At 36.2% G+C, this 20335-nt stretch overlaps 3 protein-coding genes across 6 annotated transcripts in view; 1 reads left to right on the top strand and 2 right to left on the bottom strand.

Moving 5' to 3' along the window:
* Positions 1 to 1615, top strand: part of BLZF1 (basic leucine zipper nuclear factor 1) — an 85393-nt gene extending 83778 nt beyond the window's left edge. Inside the window, exon 9 of one of the 2 annotated variants that reach the window (XR_010135462.1) lies at positions 184 to 1615. The gene's annotated coding sequence lies outside the window, so the exon portion shown is untranslated. The remainder of the gene's footprint in view (positions 1 to 183) is intronic. The other variant, XR_008672621.2, reaches the window with a different exon arrangement.
* Positions 1 to 9001, bottom strand: part of CCDC181 (coiled-coil domain containing 181) — a 65878-nt gene extending 56877 nt beyond the window's left edge. Inside the window, exons 1-3 of one of the 3 annotated variants that reach the window (XM_055365551.2) lie at positions 8584 to 8825; positions 8129 to 8196; positions 2838 to 2918 (exon numbers count right to left, since the gene is read on the bottom strand). The gene's annotated coding sequence lies outside the window, so the exon portion shown is untranslated. Of the gene's footprint in view, positions 1 to 2837; positions 2919 to 8128; positions 8197 to 8583 lie in introns of all 3 variants that reach the window. The other 2 variants (XM_004027863.5, XM_019026357.3) reach the window with 2 other exon arrangements.
* Positions 9002 to 12275: 3274 nt separating this feature from the next.
* The window catches only part of SLC19A2 (solute carrier family 19 member 2), a 30983-nt gene continuing 22923 nt past the window's right edge, over positions 12276 to 20335 (bottom strand). The window contains exons 3-6 of the mRNA XM_004027864.5: positions 18321 to 18543; positions 16981 to 17173; positions 16447 to 16588; positions 12276 to 14320 (exon numbers count right to left, since the gene is read on the bottom strand). Of these exons, the coding sequence (XP_004027913.1) occupies positions 14192 to 14320; positions 16447 to 16588; positions 16981 to 17173; positions 18321 to 18543 (687 nt within the window). The 3' untranslated portion in view covers positions 12276 to 14191. The remainder of the gene's footprint in view (positions 14321 to 16446; positions 16589 to 16980; positions 17174 to 18320; positions 18544 to 20335) is intronic.

The following is a 20335-nucleotide window of genomic DNA, read 5'->3' as shown; positions in this document are numbered from 1 at the left end:
AACAATACCCAGGTAACAAGCATAAATAAATAACATCACAAAGAATTACACAATACTCAAGCTGGCGCAATTAAAAAAAAAGATGACATGAAAATTGTAGAGAAATTTTGTCAAGATAATGTGCTAATAGGGTAAGGAGTGAGTGAAAGGACAGAGGAGTCAAAGATAACTTATGGCTTTTAGCTTGTGCAAATGAAAGAACGGCAGTTTACTGAGATCCAAGAGGACCAGCGTGGGTGACCAGAAATCGTAAGTTGTTTTTTGACTATGTTATGATTAATTAAGCAATCAAGTAAATATGGAACTAGGTAGTTGAATATGTAAGTTTAGAATTCAGATAATAAAGGACTAGATATATATAAATTTGAAAGTGATCAGCGTAGACATGGTTCATAAAGCCATGGGGCAGGGTGAAGACAGAGAGGAAATGTAGATGAGAAGAAAAAAAAAAGAGATTGGAGAACTTAGCTTCAGGATTACACCTTAGGTTACACTTAAGTTTAGCTGTCAGGAAGAAGAGGAAGAACCAGCAAAGGAGATCCAGGAGTAACCAGTGAGGTAAAGAAAAAGAACCAGAAAGAGGTATGTTCCAGAAGCCATAGGAAGAACATGTTTCAATAAAAAATGCTCAGCTATATCAAACCTGCTGTTGACAGGTGAAATACAAAGAGGATTAGGAATCACTGTTTTGACAGTAGTTTAAGTGGAATGATGGGGATTCTAAACTAAATAGGAGAAGAGAAAGTAGACAGCAGTACTGACAGTTCTTTTCAAGGAGTTTTACTCTAAAGGGGAAAAAAGAAATGGGGCAGAAGGTAGAATGGCACAGGAATTCAAGTAGAGGAGGATTTATCATGAAGCTAATGAAGTCTAAGTTTCAGGGCTTCTCACCTGTGCAGGCCACTTCTATGGCCCTGGGAGGGGTCCTAACAATGTATTTATGTGATATGTGAAAATAAGTTTTTAAAAAAATTTCCAAAAGTAAAACGTTTTAACTAAAATAAGCCATTTTCTCCTTCCATTCCAACTTCTGTCCATCAAACATTCCCTCTTTGGTTGGCTGCAGACACTTCTGGATTCTGACTAAATGAGAGTTAAATTAGTAATATATTTAATTTGCATTTATGTTTTGTTTTAATTTTGAACAAAACATTATTTTCAAGTATAACAAAAATAATTAAATTGAATTAAAAATTATTTTCCTTTTTCTCTTAAATCCTGAAGAACTGGAATGACAAAATATGACCCATTCAAGTCTAAAGCACTATGAAAAGTACCAAGAATTATACATTTCTAGTCATTAATTTATGAACTAATATAGTTATTTTTGGCTGTAGTCTACTTGTTTTTTTCATTTTTTGAAGAAATACATAATCAATGTATTATGTGAAGCAAAATAGACTTGAGAAAGAATTGAAACGACAAAAAAAAGAAACGCTATGAGATAGGAAGATGAATCAGCAAAATATGCACTCTTTTACAGTAGATACCTACTATATCCAAGAACAAAACCTCCTTATTACACAGGGTAAAACAGAATTCAAAAGGACATTGTATTTCTATTGGAATTCTTTAGACTTTTCTGAAATGTCAAGACAGCCATAATTTGACTAATATTAATCTGAAACAGCTGCAAGTCATCATGTCTGAAAAATATTGTATGGACACTACAATGTAACTACATCTTGATGCACACTAAATAGTAATGTGTGTGAAACTTCTCTTTATTTCCCAAGACCCCCTAAATGATTTTATATAAGCTGCTAGATTTTCATACAACCCTTTCCTAGTCTAATATACAAATATATGGTCATTCAGTCTCTCCTAGAACAATGTGAATGACACAGAATCTGCCACTCTAATGGGGAGGCCATATTTTTTGGTTTATTCTGCTTCATAATACAGCGAGGACCTCCCTGACTACAAACATGGATCAGAGTCTCTCATCTTGGAAATATTGCCCCCAAGTTCACTTTTATTTTCATTTTTGCTCTTTGCTCTCATCCTTCCTCAACGATTCTCCACACTTCTCACTTTTCATTCTCTACACATCTACACATAATTCTTTTTTTTTTTTTTTGGCATTAACAAAAGGCATTTAAAAGAGCATAAAGTGAATGTCCCTCCCTACCAGTGGGCATCAGAGAGAAAATGTGTTCCTGGGATCACAATTGCCACAATAGTTTCAAGTCTATTAAGACACTTGCATAGCTGACAAATCCCAGTTAAATGAATTTTGAAATTACCTCCACCTTACTTGTGGTGGGCCTCTTTTCAAAGGGACACCAGATACTGCCATCTGTATGACACATGTGGATTCTCAACAGTCTTAATCAGCTTGTTGCTTTTGATGTCCCCTCCTTCTTCAGGACCAAATAGATGCATTCTTGAAACAATTTTAAACCAAGAACTGACTTTTTCCCATTTTTAGAATGTACTCATTATAAAACAAGGCTATTTTTGCAGTAGTCAGACAAAGGCACAGCCTCCTTCTTTTAGATATATTTTTTAAACACTTCATGTTTTTAATAAGGAAAAAATGAAATCTATATTTCAACACTATTGGAATATATATAGGCAACATGGGTGGAATGGCTATTCCTTGCCTTATTACGCCATGGAATAAAAATACTCCTACTCATTTTCCCTCTTTAAATAATGTAAAGTTCTGTGTAGATAATTCAACACAAAACTATTTGCCAACTCAAAAAAGATTTTACAAAAGATATAATATCTTAATATGTGGTGTTTTATTCATATATTTTGCAGACCTGCTCAATTAATTGAAGTTTATATTGGGGGATTAATCAGACATAAGGAAGAAATAAAAAACTTACAATGAAGGGAGGCAATTATTAAATTGCTTCTGCTCAGCAGAAAATGTTTTCTTCAGGGTCTCAACCATGAATGCCTAAATTCTGGGCAGGGAAAGCAGGAGTATAACAGAAATACTAATCAAAATTCACAGGACGTTCACACTGCTTTTTCTTTTAAAAAATGTTGTATTTGATACATACAAAAGAATATATTGGCATATAAATTTAAAAGTATAAAATAATAAAACTTACCTATCAAATTAAAAACATTACAAAGTTCATGACCTACCTATTCCATCTCCCTGTCTTACCAAAAAAGGTAACCACTATCACAAATTTTAAGTATATTATTACATGCCTTTAAAGAAAAAGTTTTATCAGTTATGTGTGTTATTCTTAACCAATATGTTGTTTGATTTACATACTTGATTTTGAGCTTTATTTTTGAAATGGTACAATACAACATAGACAGCTACTTGTTTTTTTCTCAACAGTTTAATTATTCTCTAAAATTTATAAATGCTACTGTATGCAATTATATTCATTTGTTTTTTGCCACTGTATAACATTCCACTATCACAATATACCAAATTTTTTCTATTCATTTTCCTGTCTATTGACTAGATGGGAGTTAAATTAGTAATATATTTAATTTGCATTTATGTTTTGTTTTAATTTTCCTGTCTATTGACAGGAAAATGAATATTTGGGTTATTTCAAGGCTCGTATGTTTTCACTTAAATTTTTTCTTTCATAATTGAGATTTTATTCAATCAGTACATAGCCATTATGGATAATTTGTAAACAAGTCCTAATGTAAGTTTTCTAAAGTATTAATTATTCCATTCTTTTCTAAACAGTAATTGTAGTGACTTTCCAACTTAAAGCTAGAGGCAAACTTTCCTTAAGAAAATATATCAGGCCCTAGTAATTTCAAATATTGATAAACTGTTAGGTTTAAAGCCCCATTAATTAACAATTTAGTATCATACTGCTATACTTCAAAATTTCCAAACTTTAACAATTCTGATATATGGAGAGCCAAAATGAGGGAGCAGTTTTCTTTAGGAGCAATTCTATTTGTTTTTAAAGCAAGAACATGGAGATAGGCTTTAAGTAATTTAAAATATTCAGAGATATTAGTGGATAATTGTGACTCCTAATGGCCATTTTATTAAATTCATAAGATACAAAAACTGCCCTTCCTAGCAGCCAATACAGTTAACACCCAAGACTGTCAAATCCTCCCTTATGTTGACATCTTCACATTTTAGGTTGTACAGAAAAATTACAAGCATATCATTTCTTTTTTTAAAGAAAGTACATACATGCAGGTGTGCACTCACACATGCACACTTGCGCACACACACAACTTCCTTCTAAAATATGTGTTTTTAGAGCTATTTAAACAATCTTTTATTTACAACATGGGTAATAAAAATATTTATCCAGATTATAATGAAGAAGATACAGGAACCATAAGACTTGGTAACTATATTAATCAGATTTGATTTTTTTTCTCTCCTTAACTAAAGACTAGACCCTCCTCAGTTTTAGTTTCTCTACTTTCTGCAGGAAAGTTGTCTTTAGTTTCTTAGATGGCCATTTCAGCCTGTTTGCCTTTTGCTCCCCATTTTCCTTTGCAATTTTTTGGCTGAAGATTTATCCTTTCTTCCTCCCTTTTCGGCTTAGTTTCAATTTTTGTAGGAAGTGGCTAGGAACCTTGCCGAACTATTCAAGAGCTCCTCCTTAACTCTCACTTAGCTAAAGTGATCATCATCTTGAGCTTCCTGGCAGTGGTTTGTGGTGGGGAGCACAGATGCACTGTGCAACCCTTCACAAAGCCAGGTTGCATTGTTGCTGTATCTAAGTACCTCGCATAAGCCCAATTTATATACTCTTCATGTATAGTATTTTAAAATATAAACCACAAAATAAATAATCATTATTAATTAGTAAAGCTAATGACTGTTTGGTGCTGTGGTTTCAATGTTCCCTCCAAAACCCATATTGAAACTTAATCCCCAATGTGGCAGTTATTGAGAGATGGGGCCTGCACTCATGAAAAAATGTATCTATTAACAGATTAATGAGTTATCATGGGAGGGGAAATGGTGGCTTTATAATAAAAGAGAGATCTAAGTTAGCACATTATCATGCTCAGTCCTCTTGCTATGTGATACCCCGCACTGCCTTGGAACTCTGAACTCTGAACTCTGTAGAGTTCCCACTGGAAAGAAGGCTTTCACCACATGCAGTCAACCTTGGACTTCCCAGCCTCCAGAATGGTAAGAAATAAATCCGTTTTCTTTATAAATTACCCAGGTTTAGGTATTCTGTTATAAACAAAAGAAACTGGACTCAGACATCTGGATTTATCTAAATGCTTATCCTTTATCTCATCCTCACTTCTTGTATGTGAGACCTTCCTATTAGGGTCTTGTTCCTTTCTCCTGGATAATCCATTGCTGGCATGGACTTTTTCCATTTTTAAAATCTGTGACTGTTTTTATTCTAGTTCTTAACAGATCACTCTTCTGGGTACACAATTTTAGGTAGGAAGTTATTTTCCTTCAGTAATTTCATTACTGTTGCCTTCTAGCTTCCATTGTTGCTCTTGAGAAATGGCTGTTAGCTAACTGATTCTTTTTTTATATATGATGTCTTTTCTCTCTGGCTGCTTTTATGATCTTCTCCTTGTCCTAAGTTAATTGTAATTTAACTATTATGTTTGTCTAGTAGTTTTTAGATATCTGGCTTGGGATACACTCTGATTCCTGTATCTGTGGATTCATGTTTTTCGTCAGTTTTGCTAAATTCTCATTCTTAACATAGAATATTGCTTCTCCATTCTATCTATTCATTCCTTCTGAGGCTATAAGATCTCATTCTGTTCACCTTATATTTTAACCTCTTCTTATATTTTTTAATCTCCTATCTCATTGCTACTTACAGTAAGTCCTCACTTAACATCATTAACAGGTTCTTGGAAACTGCAACTTTAAGAAAAATGATGTACTGTATAATCAAACCAATTTTACCATAGGCTAATTGATACAAACAAGAGTTAAGTTCCTATAGCATACAGTATATCATTTCACTTAAAGATGCAGTTTCTAAGAACCTATCCATGACATTGAGGAATTACTATACTAGGTAATTTCTTCAGTTTTACTTTCCACTTCACTACTTTTATCTTTAACTGTATTTAATCTGCTGTTTAACCTAGCCATTGAGCTTTTTAAAGTGTTTTAGTGCTAAATTTAATAAATATACAAAAAAGAACATAAATATGTAATTATATAGCAAATATACATGTACCATATTCCAAGTCAACAACACAAGTACCATAGAAATCTGTGTGCCCCTTCTTAAATATACCTTTCTTCATCTTTCTAGAAATAAACATTTGCTAGACTTTTATGATAATTGTTTTATATTTTTGTCACCTATATATAAATATTTAGACAACAGTTTGAACAAATTGTATTGATAGATTCTTTTGTGTCTTAGTTCTTTTGTGTCTTTCTGTTTTATTTAAGATTGACTAAAATTATTGCTTGTGGTTCTGGCTTATTCATTTTCATTCCTGTATAGTCATATTTTAAGTACTCACTAGTCACAAGTGTCTAGTGGCTACCATATTGAAAAGTGCTGCTCCAACCAAAGGCTGGGGCAAAAGTAATTTTTGTTTTTGTTTTTGTTTTTGTTTTTTTTGCCATTTAAAAGTATGGCCAAAATCGCAATTACTTTTGCACCAACCTATAAATATAAATAGGAAGTGAATTGCTCGGTCATAGGAAATGCATATATTTGACTTTAAAGGATAATGCCAAAATGTTATTCAAAGGGATTGTACCAATTTACATTCCCACCAGCAATTTATGAGATCTTATCCATGGAATTTTAACTTCAACATTTCTGTTTTTTTAAATGTTTACCAGTTTCTTATAAATGATATAAATGAACAATTTGATAAAAAGGCACACAGGGGAAATCTAGAAGGGTCCTGAGTGCAGGAGCTTCTGTCCCCATGGAGTTGGGGTAGGCACTCTACTGGTACAGAGATGTGTTCACCAATTTGGAAGCTTCCCAACATTTCTATTTTTAAATTCTAAAATATTTCTTTAGGTTCTTTTTCAAGTCAGTCTTGTCATATTGTTACTTTCTTGGTACTTGCTCATTTCTGTGATTTCATCTTTTATATCTAAATTTTATACATATTTATTTTATACTGTATATCTCTTATAATTCCAATATCTGAAATCATTAGACTCTTAATCTGTTTGTTGTTCTGCTGACTCTTACTTGCGGTTGCTTATTTATTTATGTCTTTGGTGATTTTTTAATAGTCTTTAATTTTTAATAATTAATTTCTAATAGTAAATATTTTACATATTTAGTTGATCTGAGAGTAATAGTCCACCAAACGTCCTATTAACTTCTTATACTCTACTGTGGTTTCTTGGGGGTTGTAGGAGGATAAAAATCATGCATACGGGATTGCAGTTGACAAATATTAAAATAATTATTCATTCTCGTTTGTACAGCAGTGAGTAAAAAATAAACTAAAATAAAAAGGGCAATAATTATTTATTATGCTTTTTTATTTCTCCAAATTTCCTACCATAAACACATAATGCTTTTAAAACTATGAAATAATAAAATAATCATGGAACCAGAATATTTGCCAAACACAAAATCAATTAGCAAAATTTTATTTGCATTATGAAATAGGATTTTAGGTCACTTCCTAGAAGGCTAGTTATTCAAAATTAAGGTGTCCCCTTCTTTGTGCTTTCCTATTCCACACTGTGGATAACTCTATCAATGCAGAGGCTTAAGAGGAAATGATTTCTCGAGCTGATTTTTGAAATATTGCTTCTGATAGAAGCTAGAATTTCTACCCATCTGGGAGCACCTTAGCCCCGGTCCAGAATCCCTGGCTCAATGCTGGAATCCTTTCATCATTAGACATAACCATGTCTTGTTATTAAAATGGATATAGAGACATGACTTACGGGTAAGCATATTTAGGTATGGTATTTATACCTAAGGAAAGGAGCCCAAAATGCAGAGAAAGTAGCAGGGTGAGGAGCACAGAATAAAAAAGAAAAAACTATAACTGGGAGTTAATTACAAGGGTTGGAGATAAAAACAGACCTTCAGGCCTATTGTTGGTTACTTGGATAATTTCCCACTCTGGCTATTCTCTGGGATATGGCGTTTTACTTAGTCAAGCATAAGACACAAGCAAGAATTTCCAGGTAGCTGTTTTCTCCAAGTGCTCGATCCTAGAGATTAGTACTGACCTAGAATTTAAGGTCCATCTTTGTCAACCCTCCCAGAACATCAGAAGTCTTCCATGGTTTTTGGCATCCTGTGGGGAATAATGGTCAAGTTACGCAGTTTGAAATTAGGAAAAAACAAACAAAAAAAAAAATGGAAGAGGCAGAGGGGAGGCAGGAGCAGACAGAACTGTATCAAACAGATGAGCAAACATAGAGGTTTTAAATATTTAAATATTAAATAGTTTTTGTTAACATTTCAGCATTTGGGACAGCACTTGGGCCTGTGATTCCTCTGAAAGACTTTTCTGGAGGGTAAGATTTTCCTTTGGAAAGGGTTGTTACCCCCTTTTATTTACTTATTTTAAAGGAAGACAATTCGATAATAAACTATTTCAGTGGGTGATTTGTAGCGGTCAGTACCGTTTACTGAAGACGTTTAAAACGTCACAGACAGCAGCCAACGCCCTTCCCAATACCTGATGTGTGAATTTCCTTCATCTTGTGGTTTGGCGTGGGTTTTGGAGGAGGAGTTTCAGAAAACGGTCAACATCGGCACAGTTAGGGCTTTATAAACAGGCTATCCAGAGTTCGACTCCTCCTCCTGCACTGGCTAGTCTTGAGAGCCTCTTCCCGGGAAAAACTCGGGTGGAAGCACCATCCGAGGGGAGTGAGCCGCAGAATCACGTAGGGGCTGCAGCGCCCGCGGCCGGCTAGCCGGTAATGCTCAGGCACAGGGAGGGGCGCGCGCGGAGAAGGGGTAGGTACGACGGGCTTGCAGCAGGCAAGGCAACCTGCTTCCAGTCTTCAGCCGCACGCCCAGAAGGAGGGAGTCGCTGGCCGGGAGATCGGGCTCCAGGTTTTCTGTCTCACTCCACGCGCACAAATTGGACCCCAACACACCTCACTCCTTTGCTACTTACCCACCCATCGTGGGAGATACTCAGCACACCCATCTGACGGCTGCTCTTGCCCTGCCTGGCATTGTTTTCTGAGCTCTGCTTTCTGAGCAAGGCCTACTCCCCCAACCCTTCCCCACTGCGGTTAATATCTTACAAACTTGATAGTGGAACTGGGGCCAAAGTGACCATTAATTTGCCGGGTAGGGTGGGAATCAGAATCCTGGTTTATCCGCTTCATAGATGTGTAATCTTGGCAGGTTATTTAAACTTTCTAAGCTACTTTTTGAAACGTAAACACACATTGTAGAATGTTAATTTAGCAACCTCAGATCAGTCCTGTTTTCGTTATTTCCACTGCCTTAAGTCATAAAAGGGCTTCCTTACCTACTACACCCAGCCAATTGCAATGGCAGTTCAGCTAGCAATTTTAGGTAGTATCTTCCCATACAATTCATCATATCCATCTTTGCCAGATTAAATTTCTTAAAAATAAGCTTAGTCATTACTCCCCATCCCCATCTCCAATTAATAATCATTACAAAATGACTCACGCTGTCTTCCCAACTCTATCTCATCCTACTCTTCTACACATATTCCTTGTTGACTGTACCCATCTCCTGCACTTTCTGGCATTCATATCTTCACTTGTGGCCCTTTCTCCACTACACAGTTCCCCTTTCCACATTTCTGTTAAAATCCTACCCATCCTGCATGGTCAACTTAAATGCCATATTCAGGAAGCCACTCCTGATTTTCCCAGTGTCCTCATTCTCTCTTCCAGACCGAAGCCTTTTGTTATGATACCTATCTTGTATTGCAGTTGTGTACCTCTGTTATCCTTTCTACTTATCTTTTCCAATTATACATCTTAGGGTCCTTGAGGGAAAGAACCACGACTTTTTCATCTCTGTATCCTCACAGTGCTTTCCAAAATATGAACTAAAAATAAGGGGAGGATTTAGAAAGCTTCTGATCATTTTCATTTTGATTGAAACATTCAAAGTTTCTTTTGAGAGTGCAATGTTGAAATTGGTAGCTACAAATTAGTTGTAAATGGAGAGCAAGGGGAAAGAAACTCATTTCTTAAATCCCTGCTCAGTACTTGCAATGTGACAGGTGCTTTCACTTATGTTTGCTCATTTCTTCACAATTCTGTGAGGTATCATACCATTTACAGATGAGAAAACTGAGGCTCAATAGAGTGACTCTGCTAACGTATCACAGCTTTGAGTGGCAAACCTAACATTTTGAACCCCCTTCTGTAGTATTACTTACTGAAAAAAGTAGAGGAACTAGTATTCCTACAAGGTCCTTTTCAAGAATCAAAGGAGATGATGTTAATAAATGCCCTTCCTAAAGTATGTTAAATATAAGGTATTAATTATGGGGAATATGACATAATAGGTAAAACAAATAGATATCATACCATTTCTATCATTTAAGCACAACAGTACCTTGAATAAGGCATCCAGTGGACTAGAGATCAACAGGCATTTTAATCTTAATATTTTACACTGATGTGCTTTTTTTTTTTTTTTCTGAGACAGTCTCTCTATCCCACGCAGGAGTGCAGTGGTATGATATCAGCACACTGCAACCTCCGCCTCCCAGGTTCAAGCGATTCAGCCTCCCAAATAGCTGGGCTAATTTTTGTATTTTTTCTAGAGACGGGGTTTCGCCATGTTGGCCAGGCTGATCTCGACCTCCCGCCCTCAGGTGACCCACCCGCCTTGGCCTCCCAAAGTGCTGAGATTCCGTGAGCCACCGCAGTCTGAAGTGCTTTTTAAAAATGACAACTCCAATTTTGTAGGCTGCATTTAAAAATACAGTAAGAATAAGGCTGGGCAAGGTGGCTCATGCCTGTAATCCCAATAATTTGGGAGGCAAAGGTGGGAGGATCGCTTGAGGTCAGGAGTTCAAGACCAGCCTGGACAACATAGTGAGACCCCATCTCTACAAAATAACAATTCACTGGGTGTGTTGGTGCCCGCCTGTGATTTCCAGCTACTTGGGAGGCTGAGGCAGGAAGACTGCTTGAGCCCAGGAGTTCAAGGCTGCAGTAAGCTGTGGTTGTGCCACTGTACTCCAGCCTAGGAACACTGACTCTTTAAAATAAAAATTTAAAAAGATGAGCATTTAACTATTGTATTGGCAGGTGGCTGAGTCCATCACATACCATTTATATAATTAAATGTTCACATGACACTAGAATCTGTTTTGCAACAAAAAACAAAAATAAGACATGGTCCCTGGTCTGAAGGCTTCCAATCTGAAAGGTAATAAGACACAGGCAATGAAACTATAGGGCTATAAAACTATATTTAAAAAAATTTTTGGCCGGGCGCAGTGGCTCATGCCTGTAATCCCAGCACTTTGGGAGGCCGAGGCGGGCAGATCACGAGGTCAGGAGATCAAGACCATCCTGGCTAACACCGTGAAACCCCATCTCTACTAAAAGTACAAAACATTAGCCGGGCGTGGTGGCAGGCGCCTGTAGTCCCAGCTACTCGGGAAGCTGAGGCAGGAGAATGGCGTGAACCCAGGAGGCAGAGTTTGCAGTGAGCCGAGATTGCCACTGCACTGCAGCCTGGGCAACAGTGCAAGACTCTGTCTCAAAAAAAAAAAAATTTTTTTTTGCATGAAAAATTTCCAGGACTTTGGTGATAAGCAGCGAAATCAATGCCTTAAGTAGATTTTGAAATGGTATATTAAAAAATGGTACTCATTTGGATACTGTAAGAAAATACTGATTAGGTTTCTGGGATATAATGGACAAATGATTCTCAACTCCTGGCAAGAAGATTCCTCCCTGGGTATCAGAATAATTTGAGGTGGAACAAAGAGGCTATGAAGTTTCAGAACAAGGTGGTATTTTCTGCTCTTGCTTTAATTTCCTTTATTGTAAAAATTCAGTTAACATCAAAGAGAGTGTCTTTTTTTTTTTTTAAGGAAGAATGCTTTAAAAAGAGATGAGCAGTGCCAACATGAAAACCAAAAAAAAAAAAAAAAAAAAAAAAAACAGTGCAACGGGGTGCCAAAAAAAAGGGGGAAAACATCCGAAATAAGGGGGAAGAGTCAAAGGTAAAAATCACAAAGCAATGGAATAATTAACAAGATAACAAAAGGTTAACTAGGCAAGTTAGACCAGGGGAAGACTTAATATGAAATTTGTCCTAGGATAAATTATTAAAATATTTAAAGATATAATCTAAAGCTCCTACTGAAATAGAAGATAAATTTAAAACAATTTTGATTAAAAAGAGAAAATATACTGTAAAATATTTATTTAATAAAAATAATTTTATAATCTATACAGAATTGAATAAAAAGTACAACAAATTATTTTCACTGATTTGCAAAACTGCATACAGTACAACTTGCACATTGAGTTCAGCATTCTACAAATATGGCCACATACCAAGATGTGAACATATTCTTGTCTTATATAAGAAAAGGCTCAGGTTGTATGCCACAAACTTTGAATTAAATTCCAGGGAAATATTGCTTTGGTAACATGAACAATTTGTACCACATTCCATTAAAAAAAGATTTAATAAAATCCCTCAAACAGCACTTTTCTACTTGTTTCGGAGTACACAATTCCAAAATTAGCACAAACAAAACAAAGCAAAAAAAGAAAAACAGACAGAATGTAAAATGAAGGTTGCTACTTTTATGATATCACTTCCCTTTCCCTTCCTTAGCTAGTGTTCTTTTCCTTTCCCTTAATAGTAAAGGATGGTGAATAGAAAATGACCTATTCTTATCCCCATCCATTTGCTTCTAGGATTCCTGCTTAAACCAAATGAGTATGTCGACTTTGCAATCTTGACACACTATTATTAACACTGTTCAGCTGTGTCATTCTAAAAAACTTAATACCCCAGTTAAAAGCACCTATCTAGATTCTTTTCAAGATAAGGCAACAAAGTCAGCTTTAAAATAGTTTTCATGTCTGACATATACTAGCAGCCCCTTGGTAGACTGATTTCAGAATTAAATGCATATAGAACATTTTTTCAAGTAACTTGGTAATGAAATCACTAGCAATTTTAAGCAAATATTCAAGATGATCTACCTTTAGAAACTAAGGCAGATTTAAGGTAAAAAATGCAGGAATCACATCTATCCTAGTTCCTGTCCCATTGAAATAATTGAAAAGAGGCTCAGTTTATGAAAAAGGCCTTGGACTAATGCAATTCCTATGACATCTTTACTTGGATAAGAAAAACAAATTAATATAAAAACTATAAATAGGGATGAAATTATTAAAAAAAGATTTTCCATTTTATTTTGGAAATAAAAGGGAATGCAAATACAAATGGCCTAGTTACATCTTTAGCCTATATATGAACTTTTAATCTTGGAATTAATAGTCCTTCATATTGAAGATTTAAAGACAAGCAAGCGTACCTTAAGCTTTCTTAAGTCTCTTCATTTAGCAGGCTTCAAAACTTGCCTTATTTTCTAACTAAATGAGCTTCTCTGGGAAGCATATGAATAATGCAAAAACGTACTTCTAAACAAATTTTACAGAAATACATAATCGTCACAATGGGAACCAAGAACATTCATACGATGAATTTTTTAAAAATAACTTAAAATTAGAAATGATACGTACAGCTTAAGATACAGAACACTAAACCAGAACAAATATTGCCAGTGATAGAATAACTATGTAGAAAGACCAATGTACATGAGTAACACAGAAATAAGAATTAAATTGAATAGAGGCAGATGCTGTTAGAACATATTTCCATCCATCATGACTTGCAACATTTTGTGGCCTTTGTGAAGCCCTGGTCCCACCAGGCCAAGCATCTGGCTAAGTAGATACAAACATATGCGACCTATAAAACACCAAACTCACTTGCTAATGAAGTATACAACACCATGTGCTGCTTTGATTGCTCTTGACTGGTTTTTAAAATCAAGTTCACTTTTGAATCAGAAAAAAAGTCATCTTTAAATTAGCTCTCATAAATAATCCATGAAATAAACTTTACTTCTGGCTCCTCTGAATAGTATCATGTTATTCCCGGAACACAAGGTATTAGTCAAGTGGCTGCTGTGAAGTCAAGAAATGCACATTCATAAATATATGTCTACACTTTAAAAAATCAAATACATCCAGGCAGTTGCTGTGCAGAGTTCTTGCTATAAGAAGAAGCCCTTCAGCAGTGTATTATGAAGTGGTTACTTGAGAACTTGATTGTGGATCTTCCAGCTTTCTACATTTCTTCATAACACTGACTGCACCACTGGCCAGGAAAACCACAGCGATGAGTGCAAAATAACTGGCATAGATCAAAAACTAGAAGGGGGAAAAGCAGTTTATTGAATTATCAATGACAAGAGGATTACTCTATAATAAAGTATATTCAGAATTTGTCCATAAAGCCTCAAAAAATATTGCATACTTACACCATGTGCCAGACCCTGAAGACACAAAGCAGCATCACAGCACGGTGGTACTAAATACAGCCTGACTGCCTGAGTGTGAATCCTGACTTCATCCCTTACAAGCTGCATGAACTTGATTGAGATACTTCATCTCTGAGCCCTTCTTCACTTACAAAATGGAATTCATAATAGTTCTCACTTTACAGCGATGTTGGTACCAATCAGTGAGATCATAAATGCTTATTAGCACAATGCTAATGCTGTTAGTATTACTTTTATTGTTGTTGCTGTTATTGTTATAATTCAGTCCTGATCTCTGCCTTCAAGCTGATAGGTGGGTACAAATAGGCCAAATTCTGAAGATCAAGAACTTCTCTATTTTTCCCCAGAAGAGGGCAGCAGCAGGTCAACTATATTCTATTACAGGATTGCTTAATATAATAATTCTTCCCTAAGACAATTTTTTTTTTTTAAGTTCTGGGGTACATGTGCAGAATGTGCAGATTTGTTATATAGGTATACGTGTGCCATGGTGGTTTGCTGCACCTATCAACCCATCATCTAGGTTTTAAGCCCTGCATACATTAGGTATTTGTCCTAATGCTCTCCCTCCCCTTGCCTCCCACCCCCCGACAGGCCCCAATGTGTGTTGCTCCCCTCCCTGTGTCCATGTGTTCTCATTGTCCAACACCGACTTATGAGTGAGAACATGCAGTATTTGGTTTTCTGTTCCTCTGTTAGTTTGCGGAGGATGATGCCCTAAGCCAAATTTTAATGTGACTATATGGTTTATTAACATCATCATCATCATCTTCTTAAAATAACATACTAAATACTTACAAACTGGTTCAAAAGTACAATGAGAGTATGGCCTTAAATCACTGAGCCAGTTTCTTTCAATGTTGGCTACACTTCTGCAGGAAGCCATTAATCAATCATGGCAGTTAGGTTTTCAGCACCACCCATAAAATCCTATTATTCCACGTGTTTAAATCCACCATTTCTATAAGAATCTGCTGACAAATTTCCACTTCCAATGACAGCCATGTTTCCCTCAACTGTAATAGTCCTGGGAACTCTCCCTTATACAGGGAGGATGGCAAGCACTTAAGTTTCTCTCCTACTTCCCATCCTGAAATAAGTTTTGGGGTTAGATGTTGGTTTAACTCCAAGCTCTGGAACACTACTAGTGATGGTACGGACAAGTCACTTAACATCTCTCAGACTCATCTTCTTCACGTCTAATACAGCAACCCTGCAAATCCTATATAAAGCACTTGACACGTAGAGGCACTCAATGCACATTGTCTATTATTACTATTTCTCTCAGATCGCTTCAGTAAAAACAAAGTTAATTACGGCTAATATGTTGGGAAGAAATCATTTGGGTTGGGATGGGGGTGGGAGTAAATACTTCTTGATTCATTCAGTTGCCCATTTTACCAAAGTACAAAACAAGATGTACTTAAAACTCACAATGCATGAAGGCATATACAACTATACAATTCCTGAACGTAAAAAGTATTCACATTGTTGTTGGGTGTTGGTGCAAGTTTCTCAATAGTCATATGTTACAAATCATAATGCTGTTCATCAGCAGCAAGGCATTACTGTGGTATTTGGGTGAGGGGTTTTAAATAAAGAAGGGAGGAGACTTAAAGAGTTGTGAGATGAAGCAGGGAATCTCAAACATGGGATACAGTATTACAAGCATAGATTTAAGTATAGAGGGAAATAATGGATGAGGAAGCAGAAGGTCTTGGTCTGTAAGGAATCAATATTACCTCTCAGCTGAAACAGCCCCATTGGGCTGATGAGTTACACTCAGGAATGTTCTAAGACCTGACAATCCCAACACCCTCCCAGGAGAAAAGAACTAAGGATAGGGGAGAAGATGTTGAATGAAGGAAGGAGGGTATGCTTTTACTTTACATCTGTTCCCTATTGTTTGGATTTGTTTTCATTAAGCATACATATACTTCTGTCACCCTGATCAAGTCACACATACTACCTTCGATGCCAAAGGAGAGATCTTACCTGAGTGGTAATTTCTAATCCAAGGCCACTGGCATCTACCACAATTAGAGTTAGCAGCGTCTGCAGTGCCAGGGCAATGAAGGTATTTACACCAAATACTAGGGCATAGCGTTCCATGCTGAGGTTTGCAGCAATTTGAAAACTTAAAAAAAAAATAAAAGAGTGAATAAATAAGAATTACTTCCAGAGTACTTATAATATTTATTCTAAATAAAAGTAAACATTTATCTTTAAACATGAAGAGTCCTTCTTTCTACTGTCAATTGCCTTTCCAACCAAATGAAAACATTTTGCAACTAAATGATATAAATCTCATGCAAACATCTGAAAACAGTAGGAACATACAAACATGGGAATAAACAAAACTTGCCTAAATGCTTCCTCAGGAGAAAAACTGATAATGCACATATAATACAATGCTTCCTCCCATTTGCCTCATTTAACTAGAAACTTGAGTATTTTGGTTTGTAAAGAAACCAAAAAATTTATCCTGTTACAATTTTTCCTAAGGCTTCTATGAGCCAAAATACATACGTTGCTATCGTGATGAGTAACATGTAGATGATTCTGAAGACAACATAGGATGCATAGCACACCCAAATGTTACCCACAGTGTCCATGATATACACTGCAGCAGCAATCAGGAGAGAAAAGAGAGATAATGTCATTTCTCCCCAAGTTGACCAGGATATTTTTATATAACCAACTGCAAACACAGCAACAGCACCTACAGAACAAACAAAAAAAAATCCAGTTATTTTGCTACACAAATGCTGTTGCAATAAATTAAAAACTCAGCTTAGATTATTAAATTTTAAAATCTGCAAACTTATAAATAGGATAGCTCAAGATTATGGAGGGCCTTGAAACTCACACAGAAATTTCTGAACTTGATGGAATCAGTAAAATGGAGCCACTGAGATGACAGACTGAATTAGGAGAGGTGGCAATGAGATGAAAATGCAGGACAAAGACACAGGGACATTGCTAAGGAAAAAAAATGCTGCAGCTGAAGCAGAGGCAAGAGTCAAAAAGAACCATAGCTTCTAATTTCGCATCATGGCAGGATGAGTCATCTCTCCTTCAAACCAAGGAACAGTCTAGAACATGGCAAAAGGGCTTCTCTGCCTTTTGGTAAAACAGTGATGATGATACGGATAGCTAAAATCTATGAAGTGTTTTCTGAGGGCCAAGACAGATAATAAGTGTTTACAGAAATCATATAACACCATCCAACAACCTCAGGAGGTAGGTCAACAAATTAGAAATGAACAATAGAGTAAGATGGTCAGATACACAGGCTCTGAAGCCATCCTGCCTGAGTTCAAGTCTTGACTTTACTACTTACCATCTATATGACCTTGAGCAAGTTATTAACCTACCAGTCCCAAGTTTCCATTGCAAAATGGGGATAAATTCTACCTATCTCAGGAATTTTGTGAGGATTGAGTTAATGTATATAATGTCCTTAGAACAGTACCTAGCACATATTAACATTCAATAAATATTAGATACTATTGTTATAAACTATTATATATTGCTATTCAAAATTTCACATCAAGTGACAAAACTACCCAGTAAATACAGAGATAATGGAAACTTGGATAAACAATCTTGAAAATTATTATATTATGTTTACTCAAAGCTTATAAAAAAATTCCAGTTTGTTAGTCATAGTCTTGCTCCACTTGAGAACTTCTAAGTTGTCCTCCTAAATTGTAAAATCGAGCTCAAAATAAGTAAATCATTTTTTGAGGCTATTTCAAATTTGGGAGGGGTGAGTAAATCTGATTATGGCTGGCTTAACTACCAGACATGAAGTTAAGGGGACTACCCTTCCCCAACACCACCCTCTATTATCCTGCATTGCTTACCCAGTAAGGTTGAAACGGCCTCCACACCACCATTATAGATAGCAGCATAGCGAGAAGGCATCACTTTCTCCCACAGGCCCTGTGTGTAGTTCACAACTTGAAAATAGCCACAGGTAGAGAGGGCCCACCACACAGACCAGCAGAGAAGAGGGCGAGAGGAGTAGCACATCAGGAAATCATTCCACAGTACTTTTAATACAAGGAGACGGTCTGGCTTGGGTTCCTACATAGCAAAAGGGAACAATGCTCAAACTCTGATGAAGGCAATTATATAGAAAGCAATTTACAGGCCCAATTACTTACCTAACAGACTTTTTTCCTTGTGAAAACTAACTGCTTACTTCATAAACTTATTAACAAATACATTTATACCCTCTGGCGAAAAATATGTTCTCATAGGATTTTTGCTTTAAATGCACTATAGCATTAACACAGCTGTATGTAATCAACCCAGCAAAAGATGTACTGTTTACAAAATGAAGATGATGAAAAGAGACTGCAGGCTTCAGCCAATGGGAGTCTATAATCTACATCTCCCATAAACTGGCAAACAACATAACAAGAATAATAATAAGCAACAGACTAGCAACCCTAATAAATCACTATTCAGTTAAGGCCTCCTATCCTTATAATTGACAGATTGATCCAACAGTTAAGATAGAAATATTGGAAAGAAGTAGACAAAAATATTAGCAGTTCTCTCTAGGTGGTGGGTTCTTAGTGATTTAGATTTTCTTCCTTAAACTTTTTATATTACTTAATATTTAAACAATGAGAAATAGTATTATAATAAAGTAATAAATAAAGCTACTGGGCTTATAACTGAGTGAAGCAAGACATTACTGAGCTATGCACTATCCCAAGAAGTTAATATGAGATGTCAGACACTCTGTGAGATATCTCTGATTTCAACTGTATGAAAGGACTAATCTACCAAAGGTTACTGTAATCCCTGGGCCTTGCTCAGAACATGGGAAGGCCGGGTGTAGTGACTCACGTCTATAATCTCAGCACTTTGGGAGGCCAAGACAGAAGGATTGCTTGAGCCCAGGAGTTCAAGACTAGCCTGGGCAAGAAAGTGAGATCCTATCTCTACCAAAAAAAAAAAAAAAAAAAAACCCACAGAAAATTTTACTTTTGTGGCTAACATGGAAAGGCAAAATGAGAGCCATGGAAAGATGAGTATGATATACCACTGAGTAAAATAACAGCAAGTTACAAGACTACATGTAGATCACAATTTCATTTACTATAAAATGTATACATACATATGTATATATGAAAAGAGATGTTTGAAAAGAAGTTCACTAATCTTTGGGTGGTAGTAGTTCAGGTGATTTTTTATTTTTTATATAGCTTTCTGTAACATTTAACTTAAAAAAATAAGTAGATGCCAGGCACAGTGGCTCACACCTGGAATCATCACACTTCAGGAGGCCGTGGCAGGAGAACTGCTTGAACCCAGAAGTTCAAGATCAAGCTGGGCAACATAGTAAGATCCCGTCTCCACACACACACACACACACACACACACACACACACACACAATTTAATTAGCTGGGTGTGGTGGTGTACACATGTAGTCCCTGCTACTCAGGAGACTGAGGTGGGAGGATCACTTGAACCTAGAAGATCAAGGCTGCAGTGAGCCGTGATCACGCCACTGCACTCCAGCCTGGGCGATAGAGACAGACTCTGTCTCAAAAAACAAAAAACAAACATATGTGTGTGTGTGTATAAATATATATATATATATATATACACACACACACACATCATATATATCATTTTTATAAAATTAATAGATATTTTCTCCTCTTATATACAGTAACAGTGACCATCAACATTAGTTAAATAAAGGCCATTTTCTCCCTCAGAGGCTAGAAAACCTCACTGGACTGAGAATCCAAGTTTCATCGTTGTTTTGCCTTCTCATACCATCCCAAAGCAACCCCAGTGTGGTGCTTCCTTCTTTGTGCTGTTTAGCCCAGAGGGGGATATCCTTCAAGTACCAT

This window comes from Gorilla gorilla, chromosome 1 (genome assembly GCF_029281585.2).
Source record: "Gorilla gorilla gorilla isolate KB3781 chromosome 1, NHGRI_mGorGor1-v2.1_pri, whole genome shotgun sequence".
NCBI lineage: Eukaryota > Metazoa > Chordata > Mammalia > Primates > Hominidae > Gorilla > Gorilla gorilla.
The sequence above is the reverse complement of the archived record's forward strand: the minus strand, read 5'-3'. Positions and strand labels throughout refer to the sequence as shown.